This window comes from Phlebotomus papatasi, chromosome 2 (genome assembly GCF_024763615.1).
Source record: "Phlebotomus papatasi isolate M1 chromosome 2, Ppap_2.1, whole genome shotgun sequence".
NCBI lineage: Eukaryota > Metazoa > Arthropoda > Insecta > Diptera > Psychodidae > Phlebotomus > Phlebotomus papatasi.
The window spans coordinates 96,048,634-96,066,152 of record NC_077223.1 but is presented as its reverse complement, the minus strand read 5'-3'; the positions used below and the strand labels follow the sequence as shown (position 1 = coordinate 96,066,152).

General features: G+C 34.9%; 3 protein-coding genes across 3 annotated transcripts; all 3 read right to left on the bottom strand.

The window, feature by feature from the left end:
• Positions 1-180: 180 nt before the first annotated feature.
• On the bottom strand, positions 181-6,130 carry LOC129802551 (vesicular glutamate transporter 1-like). The gene is made up of 6 exons (XM_055848475.1): positions 5,671-6,130; positions 5,311-5,611; positions 5,005-5,118; positions 3,562-3,736; positions 846-1,100; positions 181-788 (listed from the first exon to the last, which is right to left on the bottom strand). The coding sequence occupies exons 1-6, from the start codon at positions 5,718-5,720 to the stop codon at positions 214-216; spliced, it is 1,470 nt and encodes a 489-aa protein (XP_055704450.1). The 5' UTR covers positions 5,721-6,130; the 3' UTR covers positions 181-213.
• A 1,186-nt stretch (positions 6,131-7,316) lies between these two features.
• On the bottom strand, positions 7,317-9,682 carry LOC129802552 (vesicular glutamate transporter 1-like). Its single transcript, XM_055848476.1, has 6 exons — positions 9,559-9,682; positions 9,200-9,497; positions 8,885-8,998; positions 8,297-8,471; positions 7,984-8,238; positions 7,317-7,917 (listed from the first exon to the last, which is right to left on the bottom strand). Exons 1-6 carry the CDS (start codon positions 9,606-9,608, stop codon positions 7,343-7,345), a joined length of 1,467 nt encoding a protein of 488 aa, XP_055704451.1. The 5' UTR covers positions 9,609-9,682; the 3' UTR covers positions 7,317-7,342.
• An 868-nt stretch (positions 9,683-10,550) lies between these two features.
• LOC129802554 (vesicular glutamate transporter 1-like) lies at positions 10,551-13,998 on the bottom strand. The gene is made up of 6 exons (XM_055848478.1): positions 13,871-13,998; positions 13,512-13,809; positions 11,918-12,031; positions 11,684-11,858; positions 11,367-11,621; positions 10,551-11,300 (listed from the first exon to the last, which is right to left on the bottom strand). Exons 1-6 carry the CDS (start codon positions 13,918-13,920, stop codon positions 10,726-10,728), a joined length of 1,467 nt encoding a protein of 488 aa, XP_055704453.1. The 5' UTR covers positions 13,921-13,998; the 3' UTR covers positions 10,551-10,725.
• Positions 13,999-17,519: the final 3,521 nt, after the last annotated feature.

The following is a 17,519-nucleotide window of genomic DNA, read 5'->3' as shown; positions in this document are numbered from 1 at the left end:
AGCTGATAATTCAAGTTGATCTAGATGAGCAATTTATATTGAAGGATGATAAGAAACCATATGTGTATTATCTATGCTAATAAATGAACACAACCGCTCTTTAAGCTCTTGAGAGTTTCAGACAATATTCATTATCATTCAGACTTTCGATCATTAATCTTTTTTTAGTAAAGTACATTATAAATTTTTTTACAAATCTTTTATTCTAAGATTTTACAATTTTGTAATATATTTCTCAGGTTCATCTTGGGCCTTCTTAGTTTCTAACTTTTCAAGATCAATTTTAGCCCAAGGTTGAATGTTTCCTCTTATAAAAATCCAACAGAAAAGAGAACCAATGAAATAAACACCAGCTGAAATGTAAAACACTAGTTCCCACTGTTCCCGACTTTTATCAGTAACAATGTATCCTGCGACGATGGGACTGATAATTCCGGAGAAAGTTCCAATTGTTGTAGCTAAACCTTTTATCACCGATGCATGACTTGGTGCCAAATCCAAGGAATTGATAGCATATCCACTCCAAGGAAAAGCACCAAATCCAACAGCTAAGCAAATGAAGACTGTATTCCAAATAGGATCAATTGTGTAAATAATGAGTAGCAGGAAAATCATCTGGGCGAGGTAGGCAAAACACGTAAAATATCGACGAACTTGACCAGTTGTTAGGTATCCCTTAACACGAACCCAATCTGCCAGGTAGCCGGATAGCAAAAGCATACCGACAACTAGAATATAGGGCACTGCAGCAATTATACCCGTTACATCCAAATTTTGTTCATATGTATCTGCAAGTGGAAATATATTACAGCCAGGATATTTAAATTAAATATTGATTAACTTACCGCTTAAAAATTTCGGTAATTGAGTTTGAAATGTGAATGAACCCCACATTGCTGTAATACATCCTACTGTAATTGCCCAAACCGCTGTTGATGTTAGGATGTCTTTCCAGGGATGTTTGATATTTTTGTCTTTAGACTGATCGCCAAGACTTGACAAAATATACTTTTGTTCGGCTTCCGTTATAAAAGGATCAACTTGGGGATTAGCTCTCACAATGAAGATAAAACAAATGTAGCATACACATCCCAGAGAACCTGAATACGAGGAAAAATTATTTTAATCATTAAAAACAAATTAAAAACTTTGCTAGGGTAAGTGTACCAAATTCCGGCCAGATTGCAATTTCGGCAATCTTTTTTGTCCCTCGAATTTCCATGAACTTTTATATTTTACGTACTCTAGAGATTATACAATGCAAAAGAATAGCAAAGAATGTAGCTTCGACAAACGGGATGACGTTAAAAAGACATTGGAAGAATTCCCGAAGGGCAAGGAACTATGAGAATGAAGATGGCCGAAATAGGGCACTAAAGCTATGTCTATATTTTTATTCATTTTAAAATGTATTAAGAATGATTTTAGAGTAAATAAAGACGGTAAACTCTTTACAAGGTTCCAAGCAACACTTTTTCAGAGGAAAGAATAAAAGAAATCAATTTGTATTTAAAATATTACATTTCAAACTTGAGACTTTGACGCTTGCATGCAACTATGCCGAAATTTGGCACACTTACCCTATGTGTTGTGATTCTTTCGCTAGATATTCAATTTATCGGATAACGAACATTAATTTATTTAAAAATAAGGGATTCAATAAGTTTAGGAAAAGTGTTATGTGTACTGGTACCATCACAAACCTAGATCAATATGTTATGTTGTCAATAGACGCAAGAAGATTGCAATTTGAGATTGATATTTTTCGATGGGTCGGCTTAAACCTTTGTCGGTTCCGCTGCATCCAGGCCACTTATTTGGGCCCATTATGCACTCCCCATTACTCCATTCTATCTTAACCACCAAGGGCCCCAAGGCGGTCCTCTAGCTACATATCCCGGCTTCTGTATGCCTGAGGAACACACACAGTGCCGTTTCTATATTGGGGCAAACCTGCCTTGTTTGGATCAGTTGCAGTGAATGTGTATTTCTATCGACAGATCTCTTTAGGACGAACTCGTTTCTGTACCAGCCTCTCTTCTTTAGGCGATTCATAGTCAATGCATTAAGCATTACTTTTTCATCCATTCACTGGACTAATTCGATACGGCTGCTGAAAAATCTGCAGCTGCAGAGTTTCGAACCCGAGACCTTACAGCCATAGAGGCCATTTACACCGCCGCATTGGATTGAGATTGAATTGTCCCAAAATCGGATTTTGGGACAGGTCAGTCTGAATCTAATGCTATAGTCTAAATAACCTGAATGACACCGTTTAGATTGCGGCCTTAGATTGAGACTTAATGATCCGAAATCCCATTTTAGAACAGTTCAATTCCAATCTAATACGGCGGTGTAAATAGCCTAATAGAGACACTACTCTACCAACTGATCCACTGAGGCTCTTAAGAAGATTGCTATACAAGCACTAGACTTTTTATTAAATTTATAATCTTATAAAGTTAATTTAATATAAGTTAATTAATTTGTAACCACAAAAAATACAGCGAAATACCAAAATTTGATCAAGTTCGTGATGATTTATAAAGTTTTTGTCAGTTTTTACTTAATTTCATTACTAGGTTAATTGGGTAAGTTTTGATGCATTTTAGAATGACAATACCGAACTAAAAAAATGCTTTTTCAAAATAAAAGAATCAAGGGATTTTCCAAAGCTTTGGTCACTTGGTGTGAGCCTCCTTCATTACATCAATTTAGAGACATTTATTTATTTGAAAAACGTTTTAAAAATTTCTAAATTGACCAACTGAAGAGGACTCACACCAAGGGTCGAAAGCTTTGGAGAAAAGCCTGAATCTTTTATTTTGAAAGAGGAAAATTTTCGGACGAACAGCGGCAGAATTGAGGACGGCACAAGGTTTTCGTCAGACTCCAAAAACAGGAGTACATCTTTGAGTATACCGGGCTAATTAATATGAAATTTCCTAAATATCATCGGAAAAAGAAAAAAATAAAAAAAACAGTAAACAATGTTCTAATTTTAAGCCCATATGCTAAAGTCAGGAATGACTGATTAGGTATGACACTAATCCGTTTCCAAATCAAGTCTATAACTGGTCTTTTGACTAAATGTTTCGCACAATTTCCGAAGGTATGAGGAAATTTTTCAAAGTTGATAGGTATATTTGCTTAAAATGTCATACCTAAGATTCTAAAATGTTGTTTGATAAGAAACTATAATAGTAGTCATATGGATAAATTTTAGGTCAAAGACTGTAATGAGATAATAAGACTTATTGACTAGAATGGTTTTACCATCAAGGCATTTTTCGTTAAATAGATTTAGGGATATGCAAAATATCTTCCTGACTAAACTATAGCAATCAAATAAATTATTACACAATCAAAGTTAGTCTAATCACTAAATTATGAGATAAAGAAATGTCAAAAATATCATTTAGACCTAGTTAGAAATTTAAAATTAGTTTAAAATTAAAGATCTTTGTCAGAAAAACAAATTCCCTATTGAAGGTCGATTTAAAAATTCAAAATTTATCTCCGAATTGAGCAGATTTGTAATTTTGGAAGCTGTTGACTTACCAAAAATATAAAAGACGCTTTCCCAACCTAGAGCCACACTTACGACGCCTGAAAGGAGCATTGCACCAATTGTTCCTGCATAATTTCCCATGTAAGCGATGCTGGCCAAGAAGGATCTCTCATAGACAGGAGTCCATTTGCCTAGGATTGCTATTATAGATGGAAAAGTGGCACCCTGGATGTATTTAAAGAAAAAATTAATAAAACAATATTTAGGGTATTATACGGACTTCAGACGTAAAGCGGTCTTCAGACTAGAGGCTAAGCCCAGTTCCCGAAGGGTTCAAAATCTTAAATAGCGAGCAATTTTATTCTTTTTGATAGCCTAAGAGATCATTTGTCTTTAATAATCTAATCCTCAGGTAGATTTTTCCAAAAAATCGTGAATTATAAAAAATTACAGCAGTTAAGCCATATGGTTAAGCCTCCGGTCTGAAGCCCGTATAAGGCTTAGCTTTATGGCTTAACTACTGTAACTTCTCAGTATATAATATTTTTAGGATTTTTTTACTGAATATTGTACAATGTACATTTATTGCAATTAACTTAATATATATTGAAAAATTATTGCAATTGCTTGTTTTTTTTTAAAAAAAATCTAGATCTTCAGTAACTAGGCTAGGCCCGTAGCAGGGGCCCATCAAGCCTAATAAAAAGTGAGGCTATTTTTCACTTTTCTTGTAAAAATTTTGCAGCTATTGCACCGCTACTTAAACAAATTTGCTTGTAGTTCTTGTATAGGGGAAAGTACTCTTCCTTCGAACGTTCATGCTTTGGAATATTGTGAATTTACATTATTTTTTCCTAAGAGACTTACACTTAGACATTAATATTAAATATGGCAAAAACCAAACGATCAGTAAAAAATTCTAAATGGGCAGTAAAAAATTAAAAATGAGCAGTAAAATGTCTAATTATGGTCAGTAAAAAACTTAAATTTTTACAAAACTGGGCCTAATTTATATATTTAACAATTAAAATATTTCCATATAGAGTGAAAAGCCATTTATTTTCCCTTTGCCAAAATTTGGACGATAATATCACTGTTTCAAATTTTTTTGTTACTGATCAATTTTAACTTTTTACTGCTCATTTATTCAATGCCATTAAATATTAGTTAGCTTATATAGTAAATTATTGATATTACGTGATAATTATGTATAAATGTATCAGGGAAGATAAAAGAAATTCACACTATTCGAAGGCATGAACGTTCGAAGGGAGAGTACTTTCCCCTAATTTTGGCGAACATTATGAAATATGTATTTTAAGATAGGTTTTAATGCACGTTTTCGAAATATATCAGACTGATAAGTCAATTCACTTTAGGAAAAAACTTTCCAATAGTCTTCAGTGCCTCTATGCAAAATCGTATGGGAAAATGAAATGTCGAGAGGCCCCTGCCTGTAGTCTGAAGCCCGTTTTACATTTGTGTAATCTTACTCCAAATAAGCCTTGGAGAATTCTGGCAGCGAGAAATAGACCCAAGTGCGTTTTAGCAGCAATAGGCGTAAAAATAGCCAGGACTGAAGTAACTGCAAGGCCTGTTCCAAACGTCTGCATTGCAAAAAAAAAAAGAAATACATTTGCGGAATTTTTAAATAAGAAGTGGATAGGGTTAAATGAACACAGAACACCTATTGACACTTTAAGAACTTGTGCTATGCCCTATTGACACCGTTCAAGTAACTATGCAGACGGAAGTGTCAATAGAGGTTGCCTGTTGAAGAGGTATTTCGTTGACCCTACCAAATGTCCTCCGAATTGGGCAGCCAAGAATCCTCCCAAAAATTGCGTTGTGATGTAGCCGTAGAAGAAGGAACTTAGTATGAGGCCCTGTGTTTTCGAATCCCAATCAAAATCTTGCTTTTCAACAATTGTTCCATCATCGATAGTCATGTTCACCTTCTGTGTCATTGCCACAATCACAACACTGAGGTTCATTCGCAGATTTATTAAATTGAACAATCCAAAGAAAACCATACAGACGACATGATAACGACGTTTTTTCCAAAATTGAAGTTTTGCATCTTCCTGTTGTTCTATCGGTCTGAAATATTGCAAAACATTTAGTCGAAAGTTCATAATAATAATTGATTAAACTATCACCTAATATCTGCATTTTTATCTCCACACTTTATTTCAGAGACTTTACACATATTCGCGAAACTGAGAATGTCTTTTCAGATGTATGTGAAGACTTCAAGAGACTACGATCAACTAAATTGGAAGGCAATATTTTATAGCCAAGTTCCACATAATTTGTTTAATCATTCCAGTCTTGATGATACACAGCGAAAAACTCTATGCAATATTTGTATTAGGCATTACTAAACTGTCCACTAATAACTCCTCTGTAAGTTTTAAAATTCCTAAATTACTTATACCACTGGCTCTTTTGGGAAAAGACTGGTTTTCTATCTTCGATGATTAGTTATTTGATTATATACTCAACAGTCGCAGAAAGGGAATGTTCGCACGTGTTAAAATCTTTAAGAGATTAATATTCTGATTTACTTTAATGTTGCCAAAGTTGAACTTATGTCTTGTATAGTTTGTAGCCGACTGACTAACCATTAACCAGTATCAATAACTAAACCAATGAGACACTTAATATATATATATCTAAAATATGCGTATGTAACACCATTCAATCCTGCTTTTCAGACATTATCTTGGTGTGTAGCAAAACGACAGGTTTTTCCAACTTTAATATATACCGGTGAGTTAACGTACATTAAACACAGAGAAAAAGAAAATAGTTGAATCAGCAAAAGTTAATTACTTTGCATAGTAAGGTGCGGTAACTGGTTCGTTTTCCGAAGAGTGCTACTTAAACACTTGTTTTTGGACTGATGAAATTCTTTTTTACTTCTTCTAAATCCATAGAATTATTCACTGTTTCATTCAGAAACATAATATTAAAAAAATATATCAAAAATATTAAAGAAAATTTATAAAATAATGATAATACTGAAATAAGTCAGCATGACCTAACTGGGTCGCCTTTTCGCTAATTCACTTTTAATTAAATCTTTGGATTTAAAATTCTTTTTTCACAAGAAAAGAAAAATAAATGTTTTCAATCAACCAGCTGTCATTAGCGAAAATATCACTGATAGAAAATTTTTAGTGAAGAACCCAGATGGCACAAGATTGAAATGAGTCGATTACATTCACTTATTTAATAGATAAAAATATTATTTTTGCTTTTTCTCAAACTTGAATAGGGGAAAGTACTCTCCTTTCGAACGTTCATGCCTTCGAATAATGTGAATTTCTGTTACGTTTCCTAAGACATTTCTACATGATTGTCACATAATTATCAATAATTGATGACAAGCCAACTAATAGTTAATAGAAATGTGTAAGTGTGTTATGAAAAATAAAAGAAAATTCACATTATTCGAAAGCATGAACGTTCGAAGGGAGAGTACTTTCCCCTAATTATATTTTATGTTACTGTAGTGACTATATAACGGAAATAAAAATAAAAGTAATATTTAAAGTGGTTTAGTCATAAACGATCCAGATAGCGAAGCGCCCGGATTAGCACACTTGACTATAAAACGACAATCATTGGCCCTATTGAAGCTCATCTAAAAAATACATCATTTTCTGAACAGGCGGGAGGGGGCAAAGGAGATTATACGATCTGCTTGGGTTCGACAATCTACTGGACCAATAATTGTCAAATAGGCCCCACAATCTCTAAATAATTTTTATAAAAATAAACAACGTTATGAAAAAATAAATTAATTTCAAAATGTTTATTCCTAAATTATAAATTTCTCGTGTTTCTTTCATTTTCGCTTTCAGCCTTTTTAGCTGCCAAACGATCGAGATCAATTTTTGCCCATGACTGAATATTTCCTCTGACAAATATCCAACAAAATACAGCACCTGCTAAATAAACTCCTGCTGCAATGTAAAAGACTATCCGCCACTGTTCTCGACTTTTATCCATGACTATATTCCCTGCCGCAATCGGACTGATAATACCAGCCAGGGTTCCCACTGTGCTAGCCACACCTTTTATCACCGATGCATGACTTGGTGCTAAGTCCAAGGCATTGATCGCATATCCAGACCAAGAAAAGGCTCCAAATCCAACAGCAAAACATAAGGATGAAATAATAACAACTGGACTGGTTGTGAAAGTTATGAGGAGTAAGAAAATCATTTGCATAATAAAGGCAAAACAGTTGAAATATCGACGAACTTGGCCAGTTCTCAGATATCCTTTGACATGGAACCAATCAGCTAGAAATCCAGATACGAAAAGCAGGCAAATAATAACCATATATGGGGCAGCTGCTATAATACCGGTTACGTCCAAGTTGTAATCGAGGGTATCTGAAAGATATTACTCTGTTACAAAATTCTTTTTCAAAATTTTTTTTTCAAAATCTAAGGACCAACCACTTAGAAATGTTGGTAGTTGAGTCTGAAGTGTAAGGGTACCCCACATTGATGTAAAGTTCCCTATTGCAACAGCCCAAACTGCCGTTGATGTCAAAATATCTTTCCAGGGATGTTTAATATTTTTATCCTTAGTTCGATCTCCTAAACTTGACAAAATATAGTTCTTTTCCGCATCTGTTATAAATGGATCCGTATTGGGATCAGCTTTAACTATGATGATCCAGCATATGTAGCAAAAGCATCCCAGAGCACCTTAATACGAAAAACCGTTACTTAAAGTCATTTTGAAATCCTTCAAAGGTGTACTTACCAAATATATAGAAGACATATTCCCAACCTAGAGCCACAGTCACTATACCAGAAAGGAGCATGGCCCCAATGATTCCAAGATAATTTCCCGTATAAGCTATGTTTGCCATAAAGGACCTTTCGTAGATCGGTGCCCATTCTCCCCAAATTGCAATAATTGAAGGAAAGGTACCGCCCTAAATGTAAATTTAAAACAGTTAGCTGACCTACCAGTTGTGGGTTGCTTTGCCAGGCTGCTGTTCATAAGCTTTTCTTTAATTCTAAGAATTAAGATACTATAATTAAAGAAAAGCTTATGAGAAGCAGGGTGGCAAAGGTTGGCCCCCGAAAGGAAAAGTCATCCGCATATACGGTACGTTATTAGACTAATACGGGCTTCAGACCTAAGGCTTAGCCATATGGCTTAACTTCTCTAATTTCTTCTCAATTAAGATTAATTAGAAAATTATCACTAAAGATTAGACAACATAGGCAAGTGATTTATTAAATTTTGAAAAGGAAATAAAATTGATTACAATTTTGAATTTTGAGATCATCGGGGACTGGGCTAAACCTTAGGTCTGAAGCCGGTCTAATAGTCTAAGCTTACTTCAAAAATTCCCTGAAGAATCCTTGCCGCAAGAAATAAACCCAGATGGGTCTTAGCAGCCATTGGTATCAACAAGGCCAAGACAGAAGTTACTCCAAGTCCGATTCCAAATACCTGAATTGTTTTAGTTAGTTAGAACCTTGATTGCAAGTCAGTACAAAGATAATCTTGATCTTGATATCTCTATCTTCAAAATATGTAGTCGTCTGTACAACTTCACTATCATTTACTTATCAGTGGATCATAAAATTCGAACTTTCCTACTTAAGTGTATGTTTGCGTTTAGGCAATCACTTTAAATTCAGATAACCTTACCAAATGGCCTCCAAATTTAGCTGACAAAAATCCTCCCAAAAGCTGTGTTGCAATGTAGCCATAAAAGAAGGAACTTAGAATGAGGCCCTGTGTCTTCGAATCCCAATCAAAATCTTGTTTCTCAATTGTAGTTCCATCACTGAGGGTCTCATTTACTTTCTGTGTCATGGCAACTATCGTAACACTGAGATTCATCCGAAGATTTATTAAATTGAACAAACCAAAGAAGATCATAACGATAACGTGATATCTACGCTTCTTCCAAAATGGTATTTTTGCATCTTCCAGTTGTTCTCTTCTGCAGGAAGTATTCTGGTTAATTTCAACAAATTGGAGGCTTCTAACTTAGAGATAATCACCTTATTTCGGCATCTCGATCTCTGCTCTTCACTTCATGATCACTGGACATTTTCTTAATCACATGGAAAGTCGCATAAAACTAATACTTTACGATCTAATTTAGAGTAAAGACGATAATCGACTGAATTGTAAGTCTGCGGTCTCAAGTCCTCTTCATCTATTACAGTGCTTATCTGTTAAATCATGTTGATCATCTGTAAGTAGACGTCTTTCTTAGTCTTCCTAATTCCCACTCATTACCTTCAAGATAAGATTCTTCCGTTAACGGTTTTAATAAAGCTTAATAACGAGAAGAACAAATAAATTATGTTTAAAGTGACATAAATTTGATGTTAAATTTTTTTTCCGTGCACTGCTTAAAGCGGTCTTTAGGCTGAGATTTAGCCCACTTCCTGAAGGTCTCAAAACCCTAAATAGCAACCAATTTTAATGCTCTTTTATAATTTAATAGATCATTTGTCTTTAAAAATTAATTCCTATGTTAGACTTCTCCAAAATATCTTGATTGATAAAAAATAGAATAGTTAAGCCATATGATCAAGCCTTATGTCCTATACGGGCTTCAGACCTAAGGCTTAGTCATATGGCTTAACTACTCTAATTTCTTATAAATCAAGATTTTTTGGAAAATTATCACATAAGATTGGACAACATGGGCAAGAGATCCATTAAATTTTGAAAAAGCAATCAAATTGGTTTCTATTTTGAATTTCGAAATCATCGGGAACTGGGCTAAACCTTAGGTCTGAAGGTGGTTCTAGATACACTACGACTTAAGCCGAGAGTCGACTTAGTGGAAAATTATGGAAATGTAGTTTAATCATTATTTCGAATATATTTACGCTAAGCCGTCTCTCGGCTAATCCTCAGGTCTGTCGAGGCCCTTAGGTCTGAAAGCGGTATATAAGTTTACCTGAACTTTTTTGATATTACCCTAACTTTCAATATGTTAAGCTAACTTTCAGCATGGCTTAAATGAGATTATATCATCTTTCCCTCATAATTTTTATTGAACACAATACAAAGTTCTATAATTTCATATAGTGCAGTGTAACATTTTAAGATTATAAGAAGAGCTACTCCCGACTCAATTTAGTTGTTGAAAAAACTGATTAATTTGAAGCTGAATACGAAAATCATTCCAGTTGTTGTTTTCATTTAGCAAGTTATAAAACTTTTGTGCATATTTCACTTTCATTTTTAGACTTTTTAGCTTCCAAGCGATCGAGATCAATTTTTGCCCAAGGCTGAATATTTCCTCTTATGAATGTCCAACAGAACAAAGCACCTGCTAAATAAATTCCTGCTGCAATGTAGAAGACTATTTGCCACTGTTCTCGACTTTTATCCGTGACTATGCTCCCTGCTACAATTGGGCTGATAATACCAGCCAGGGTCCCAAGAGTAAAAGCTGCACCATTAATCACAGATGCATGACTTGGAGCTAAATCCAAAGAATTAATTACATATCCTGACCATTGGAAAGCTCCAAAGCCAATAGCAAAACATATGGACACAATAATGACAATTGGACTAGTCGTAAATGTGATAAGCAGCAGGAAGATCATTTGAACAATCATTCCGAAACAGGTAAAATATCGACGAACTTGACCAGTTCTTAAATATCTCTTGTTAAGCAGCCAATCAGCCAGATATCCAGATACGAAAAGCAGGCAAATAATAACCATATAGGGGATAGCTGATATAATACCGGTTACGTCCAGGTTATAATCAAGGGTATCTGAAAGACGTTATTCTTTTATATAAAATTCATTTCAAACAAGCATGTTTGAATCTAAGAACTGACCACTTAAATATGTTGGTAGTTGAGTCTGAAAAGTAAGGGCGCTCCATCTACCTGTTAAATTACCTACTGCAATAGCCCATACTGCTGTTGATGTAAAGATCTCTTTCCAGGGATGTTTAATATTTTTATTCTTAGTTCGATCTCCTAAACTTGACAATATGTAGTTCTTTTCCGCATCTGTTATAAATGGATCCACTTTTGGATTAGCTCTGACCAGGATTATCCAGCATACGTAGCTGAAACATCCAAGACCACCTTGACAAAGGAAAAAATTAAATTTGTGGTTGAAGCTTAAAAGTTCTTCTAAATGAACTTACCGAATATATAAAAGACGTTTTCCCAACCTAGAGCTACAGATACGATACCAGAAATAAGCATGGCCCCAATGATCCCCACATAATTTCCTGTATGTGCTGTGTTTGCCATAAAAGACCTTTCGTAGATAGGTATCCATTCACTATAAATTGCTATAATAGCAGGAAAGCTACCTCCCTAAATTTTATTAAAAAGCAATTAGGTGACGTACATTCTTCACCTAAATTTAGGCTTACTTCAAAAACACCCTGAAGAACTCTCGTGGTAAGAAATAAACCTAGGTGGGTCTTAGCAGCTATTGGTGTTAACAAAGCCAAGAGAGAAGTTACTCCAAGTCCGATTCCAAATACCTAAATTAATAAGATTACTAAATTTATGAAAATTATTAGGGTGAAAGGAACGTCTATTAACACTTTAAGAAGTCGTGTCAGCACCTATTGACCCCCTACTCTATACCATTTGGGATACGAAATTTGAACATCTCTGTTTATAGTAAAAGGTATATTACAGAAAAAAACTTATATTATTTATATTTTACTAGATACATTAAATAATTTTCAACATTTTGACAAAAGTGTCAATAGGGGTTCCCTGTCGAACAGACGTTCCTCCGACCCTATATAAAATTTTGGTATGATCTTAACACTAAAATTCTACCAAGACCGATCACATTGACTGGTTTAAAAACTTTTTTTTTTAAAATTCACACATATTTAAACGCTACAATGTCGCTATCAAACTTTATGAATTTCTTAAAATATGCATGCAATATATTTTTCAGTGTTTAAGTTTTAACTTTTTCTCTTTTCCAAGAAAAATTGTTGAGTTTCCTATCTACCGCAGTCTCTCATTTAATCGAGCGCGATAGAAAAAACGATCAGAAACGGTCGGTAGGGTCGGTAGGTTTAGTGTTAAAGGCAGAATCACATTCACAATAAAATGCTCACAGTATTTCGTTAATTTACGTATTTTGATCGCAATTCTTACGCAAATTCTCAATTATCGTATTACCTTATCTCATACTCGGTGGCACTATGTGAAAATAATGTAATAAATTTGAAGAAAAAAGACGAAAATACGATAAACGGTGAGTAAAAAACTGTACGATTAATTTCTCGTACAGTTGTTTTTTTGCCCACCATCGCATTTTCGTTTCATTTCTTTTTTTCAATTTTCTTATATTATTTTCACCTAGTGCCACCGAGTATGAGATAAGGTAATACGATAATTGAGAGTTTGTGTAAGAATTGCAATGAAAATGCGTAAATTAACGAAATACGGTGAGCATTTTACTGTCTATGTGATTCTGCCCTAAATTTTCAATTTTGTATTTCGAAAATAATTAAGGTAAAGTGGTAAAAGTTGGACAATTCGTCGGTACAAGTTGAACAGGGATTTTTTCTTGATAAATTCAGTACTAACTTTTTTAAGCAAAAGAAACCAAATTATAAAACTAAAACATTAAAAATATACAAATACAAATGAAGTACTAAATTTATCAAGAAAAAAGCCCTGTCCAACTTGTACCACTTTACCCTATCATCTGTGCAATTTGGTATCATTTACTTATCAGTGAACCATAAAATGTGTATTACCCTGCTTAAGTGGAAGTGTAACACTTGGTATTTCAGACAATACGGAATCTCCAAAAACAAATTATAGTATGGACAGCACTTTTAAACCTTGATAAATAATCTTTACAGTACTGTAGAAGTGCATAATTGCTGAATTAAAAGTAGATATACTTCATGCTTGACTCTAGGGAACTCAAGATCCACAATCCTACTCTTCGTGTACTTTCAATTTTAAGAAATTTTAAAATGATCTTACCATATGTCCTCCAAATTTAGCTGACAAAAATCCTCCCAAAAGCTGTGTTGCAATGTAGCCATAAAAGAAGGAACTTAGAATGAGGCCCTGTGTCTTCGAATCCCAATCAAAATCTTGTTTCTCAATTGTAGTTCCATCACTGAGGGTCTCATTTACTTTCTGTGTCATGGCAACTATCGTAACACTGAGATTCATCCGAAGATTTATTAAATTGAACAAACCAAAGAAGATCATAACGATAACGTGAAATCTACGCTTTTTCCAAAATGGTATTTTTGCATCTTCCAGTTGTTTTCTTCTGCAGGAAAGATTCTGGATAATTTCAATAAATTTGAGGCTTCTAACTAAGAGATAATCACCTTAATTCGTCATCCCCATCTTTGCACTTCACTTCAAGATCACTAGACATTTTCTTAAAACTTTTGTAAATTGTATAAAAGGAGTACTTTAAAATCTACCTAATTTCGGGAAAAGACACTGATCGACTGAATTAGCGATTTCACTGTTTCTTGTGTAATTAGATGATTACTTTCTCCATTTTTACTAATACCTACACATAACGCTCGAGATAAGATTCTTTCGTTAACAGTCTTAAGCGAATGACAAACAGAATCTTCTGCATTTATTAAATGATTAGTATTGATAAAGAGCTCCCAGTGTACTACTCTTAGCTATGTGCAAAAGATATTCCAATAAACTTCAAAACTATTGTATTTTATTTACACATCTCATTCGGATCTTATATAAGTATAATCGGTGTATTCTAGAACGATCCTATCAAGGAGACTCTCTTCAAAGGCATAACTATTAAATAGAACAAGGCTTTACTAGCATAAGTGTTCTTTTCTTAGATTGATAAACTCATATCATATGACTACAATTCATTTTTTCTGAGTTTCTAGATTTTTTTAAATTCTATTTCAGCATTTTTTGTAATAAAACACATTAAAATTTTAAATATGAATAAGTAATTAGAACCTGTCTTCAGATGGTCTGCAATTATTAAGTTTAGCACTTTCATCATCATTCACCTCTTCTCTTTTTGAATCTACATCTTTAGTCATTTTTTTCTAGTCTATTTTAAGTTATTTAACAATTTTTTTTAAATAAATGCCTAATAAGATAACACTCGCCTTCTTCGAAAAGCTTTTGGTCAACTGAATACTCTTTGTTACCGGTACTAAAAACTTTTCGTAATCGCACTTTTGTGGCGTTGCTATTATAATAAAGAATCACAACTTATGTGGCCAGGGATGAATAGTAACATTGTCTGATCAAACCAAAATTTTGATAGAACATATTTTTAAAAGTTGTAAAAATTGTTTTCTCTATCCCGATTAAGATGGACTCAGGTTGATCCCCGAGAATATGAAGCTTGTAAAATTTGGCAATAAAGAATTATTCCAAACTGTTATACACTGAGGTCTTAGGATCACTAATTAATAATAATAATAATAATAATAGTTTATTTAATTCACAATAATAGGGTCATCCTAATCCATACCTAATCCATTACTGCCAAAATTTACAGGTTAAATATTCTCAAGGATCAGCCTGAGTCTATTTAGGTCCTCTGAGACCTTTCAAAGATTATATGGGAAAGTGTCCAGTGTCCATGCTTCGTACGATCCTAAGCTTTTTAATGACTAAATTTTTCCTACTTTTCTTAAAATGTAACTCATTGTAACCATTTTTTCAAACTAGGGGGGAAAGCGTACGGTAAGTTTTTAAAATATATTGCGGAGTCACATTTATTCAGAAACATGGGAAAAATTTAGTCATTACGAAGCTTGGGATCTTATGAAGCATGGTCACTCTTTCCTACAAGTCTAAATTGATATTACTATTTCCAAAATTTCGAAACTGAACATTTTGACATTTCGATTTTCAACTTGGTGAAGTATATTCGATGAATGTCATGTAACGGTAGGGTCCCGTTGAGGACATTTGTAATATAAGCCTCGGGTCAAATAAATTTATAGTCAGTCACCTCCCAAACTCTGCCTTTCACTCTTCTCGATACGTCATTATTGGCGACGAGAATAAAGTTCTTTGTAAAGTGTGCAGTGAGAAAAAGTGAGTTTTTCCATGACAAGTACGGGAAGTACTGAGAGAAGTGGGCCAACAGGATTTGTGGGCCATATTGAGCCCTATGTTCCTGGAGATGATTTCGTCATTTACATTGAGCGGCTGGAGAAAATTTTCTTGATAAACCAAGTGGAGAGTGAGCGGCTGAAGCATGGGTACTTGGTCGGGTTTATTGGCCAGGAAGCGTACAAGGTTCTTAAGTCAACGCTACACCCGCACACCGTGGACAGTAGAACTTATGAACAATTGGTGGAGGTGTTAAAAGCCAAGTACGCGCCAGAAAAGAGCGTCATTGCTGAAAGGTTCAAGTTCTACAAGAGAGAGCAGGAAAACGGTGAATCGATCAGAGACTATGTGGTTGGGCTCCAAATTTTGGCAGAGACGTGCGAATTTGGGGACTTTCTATCCAGTGCGCTCAGAGACAAGTTCGTGATGGGGCTACAAGACTCCCATGTCCAGATAAAGTTACTCTCATTGGATCAGGGATTTGAGGAATCGGTGAAAGTGGCCATGGCTAGTGAGTTGGCGAGCAATTCAGTAGACGCAATGAAGCCCAGAGTTGATGCACTGAGGAGAGGACGTCAACGGGACTTTGGGTCATCGACCTCATTGAAGCGACGTCAGAGAGAAAGGACTGGGTCAGAGTCTGTTCATTGGGATCAAGGGCGTGAAGCCAAAAGGAGGAAGATCCAGTGTTACAAGTGCAAACAATGGGGGTACCACTACGCCTATGACTGTCCCATGAAAAAGCATCGAGGACGTGACAAAAGAGTGCAGTTCACAGATTACAACCAGGAAAGCTCTGAGACAGAGGAGGATGACGAGATGCCTGGTATGTTGAGTGCAATGTTCTTGAATGCTGTGAGGGATGAGAAAGAGCTTGGAGATTGTGCGCCATATATGCCGAAAAGAGATAGTGCGCCAATTGGTAACGTGGTGAGTATGGATTGTAAGTATGAGACAAAAAGTGTATCAGCTGAATATTTAATTACTGTTATCGATAACAAGAGAATCAAGTTTGAAATAGACACAGGGGCTTGTGTAAGTTGTATGCACGAGAAATTATTTCGCAAAATTTTTCCTCATCAGAGATTGTTGAGATGTGAGTTAAATTTGAGTGTTGTCACGGGAAATAAATTGTGCGTGTTAGGATGTATAGTAGTGTCAATAGGTGTTCTTATTAATGGGAATCTGAGAGAATTTAACAAAATGAGAATTGTGATATTTAGTGGACCAAAAATTCTCCCACCTTTGTGTGGCCGCGATTGGCTGGATGAGATTTTTCCAAGGTGGAGAAAGATGTTTCATGGAATTTCATGTGTAGAAAAGGGAATTTATCACCTGTTTGAAGCAAAGCAAGTAATTGAGAAATTTCCAGATGTGTTTAAGAACAATGAAAATGCGTGTATTAGGGATTTGAGAGCTGTGATTGTGGTTAAAGAAAACTGCGTGCCAATTTTTCATAAAGCATATGCTGTGCCGTATGGAATAAGGGATAAAGTGGAAGCTGAACTTAAGCGTTTAGTTGAGGCTAAGATTTTAGTTCCAGTAGATCATTCAGAGTGGGCGAGTCCTATTGTTGTAGTACCAAAAAAAGATGGGTCAATTCGTATGTGTGTTGATTGTAAGGTAACCGTGAATAAGGTGGTGAAAATCGCGCACTATCCTCTTCCCACTCTGCAGGAAATCTTTAATAAATTGATAGGATCGCGTTTCTTTTGTGTATTAGATCTTACTGGAGCCTATCAACAGTTAGAAGTGGCACCAGAATGTCGAAAATTCCTAACCATAAATACGCATGTTGGTCTTTATCAATACACAAGATTAGTGTTTGGATTGTCCTCTTCCCCTGCAATATTTCAGAAAACAATTGATGGTATATTAAGAGGAATTCCCAAAACAGCAGCGTATATAGACGAT

Excerpts from the sequence above, each read along its gene's own strand:
- LOC129802551 (XM_055848475.1), bottom strand. The coding sequence starts at position 5,720 with ATGTGTAAAGTCTCTGAAATAAAGTGTGGAGATAAAAATGCAGATATT. Across the intron at positions 5,612-5,670 it reads GATAAAAATGCAGATATTAG|ACCGATAGAACAACAGGAAG; the intron begins GTGATAGTTTAA and ends GCAATATTTCAG. Across the intron at positions 789-845 it reads ATTACCGAAATTTTTAAGCG|ATACATATGAACAAAATTTG; the intron begins GTAAGTTAATCA and ends TTCCACTTGCAG.
- LOC129802554 (XM_055848478.1), bottom strand. The coding sequence starts at position 13,920 with ATGTCTAGTGATCTTGAAGTGAAGTGCAAAGATGGGGATGACGAATTA. Across the intron at positions 12,032-13,511 it reads CTAAATTTGGAGGACATATG|GTATTTGGAATCGGACTTGG; the intron begins GTAAGATCATTT and ends TTATTAATTTAG. Across the intron at positions 11,859-11,917 it reads TTCTTCAGGGTGTTTTTGAA|GGAGGTAGCTTTCCTGCTAT; the intron begins GTAAGCCTAAAT and ends AATAAAATTTAG.
- LOC129802552 (XM_055848476.1), bottom strand. The coding sequence starts at position 9,608 with ATGTCCAGTGATCATGAAGTGAAGAGCAGAGATCGAGATGCCGAAATA. Across the intron at positions 9,498-9,558 it reads GATCGAGATGCCGAAATAAG|AAGAGAACAACTGGAAGATG; the intron begins GTGATTATCTCT and ends TACTTCCTGCAG. Across the intron at positions 8,999-9,199 it reads CTAAATTTGGAGGCCATTTG|GTATTTGGAATCGGACTTGG; the intron begins GTAAGGTTATCT and ends AAAACAATTCAG.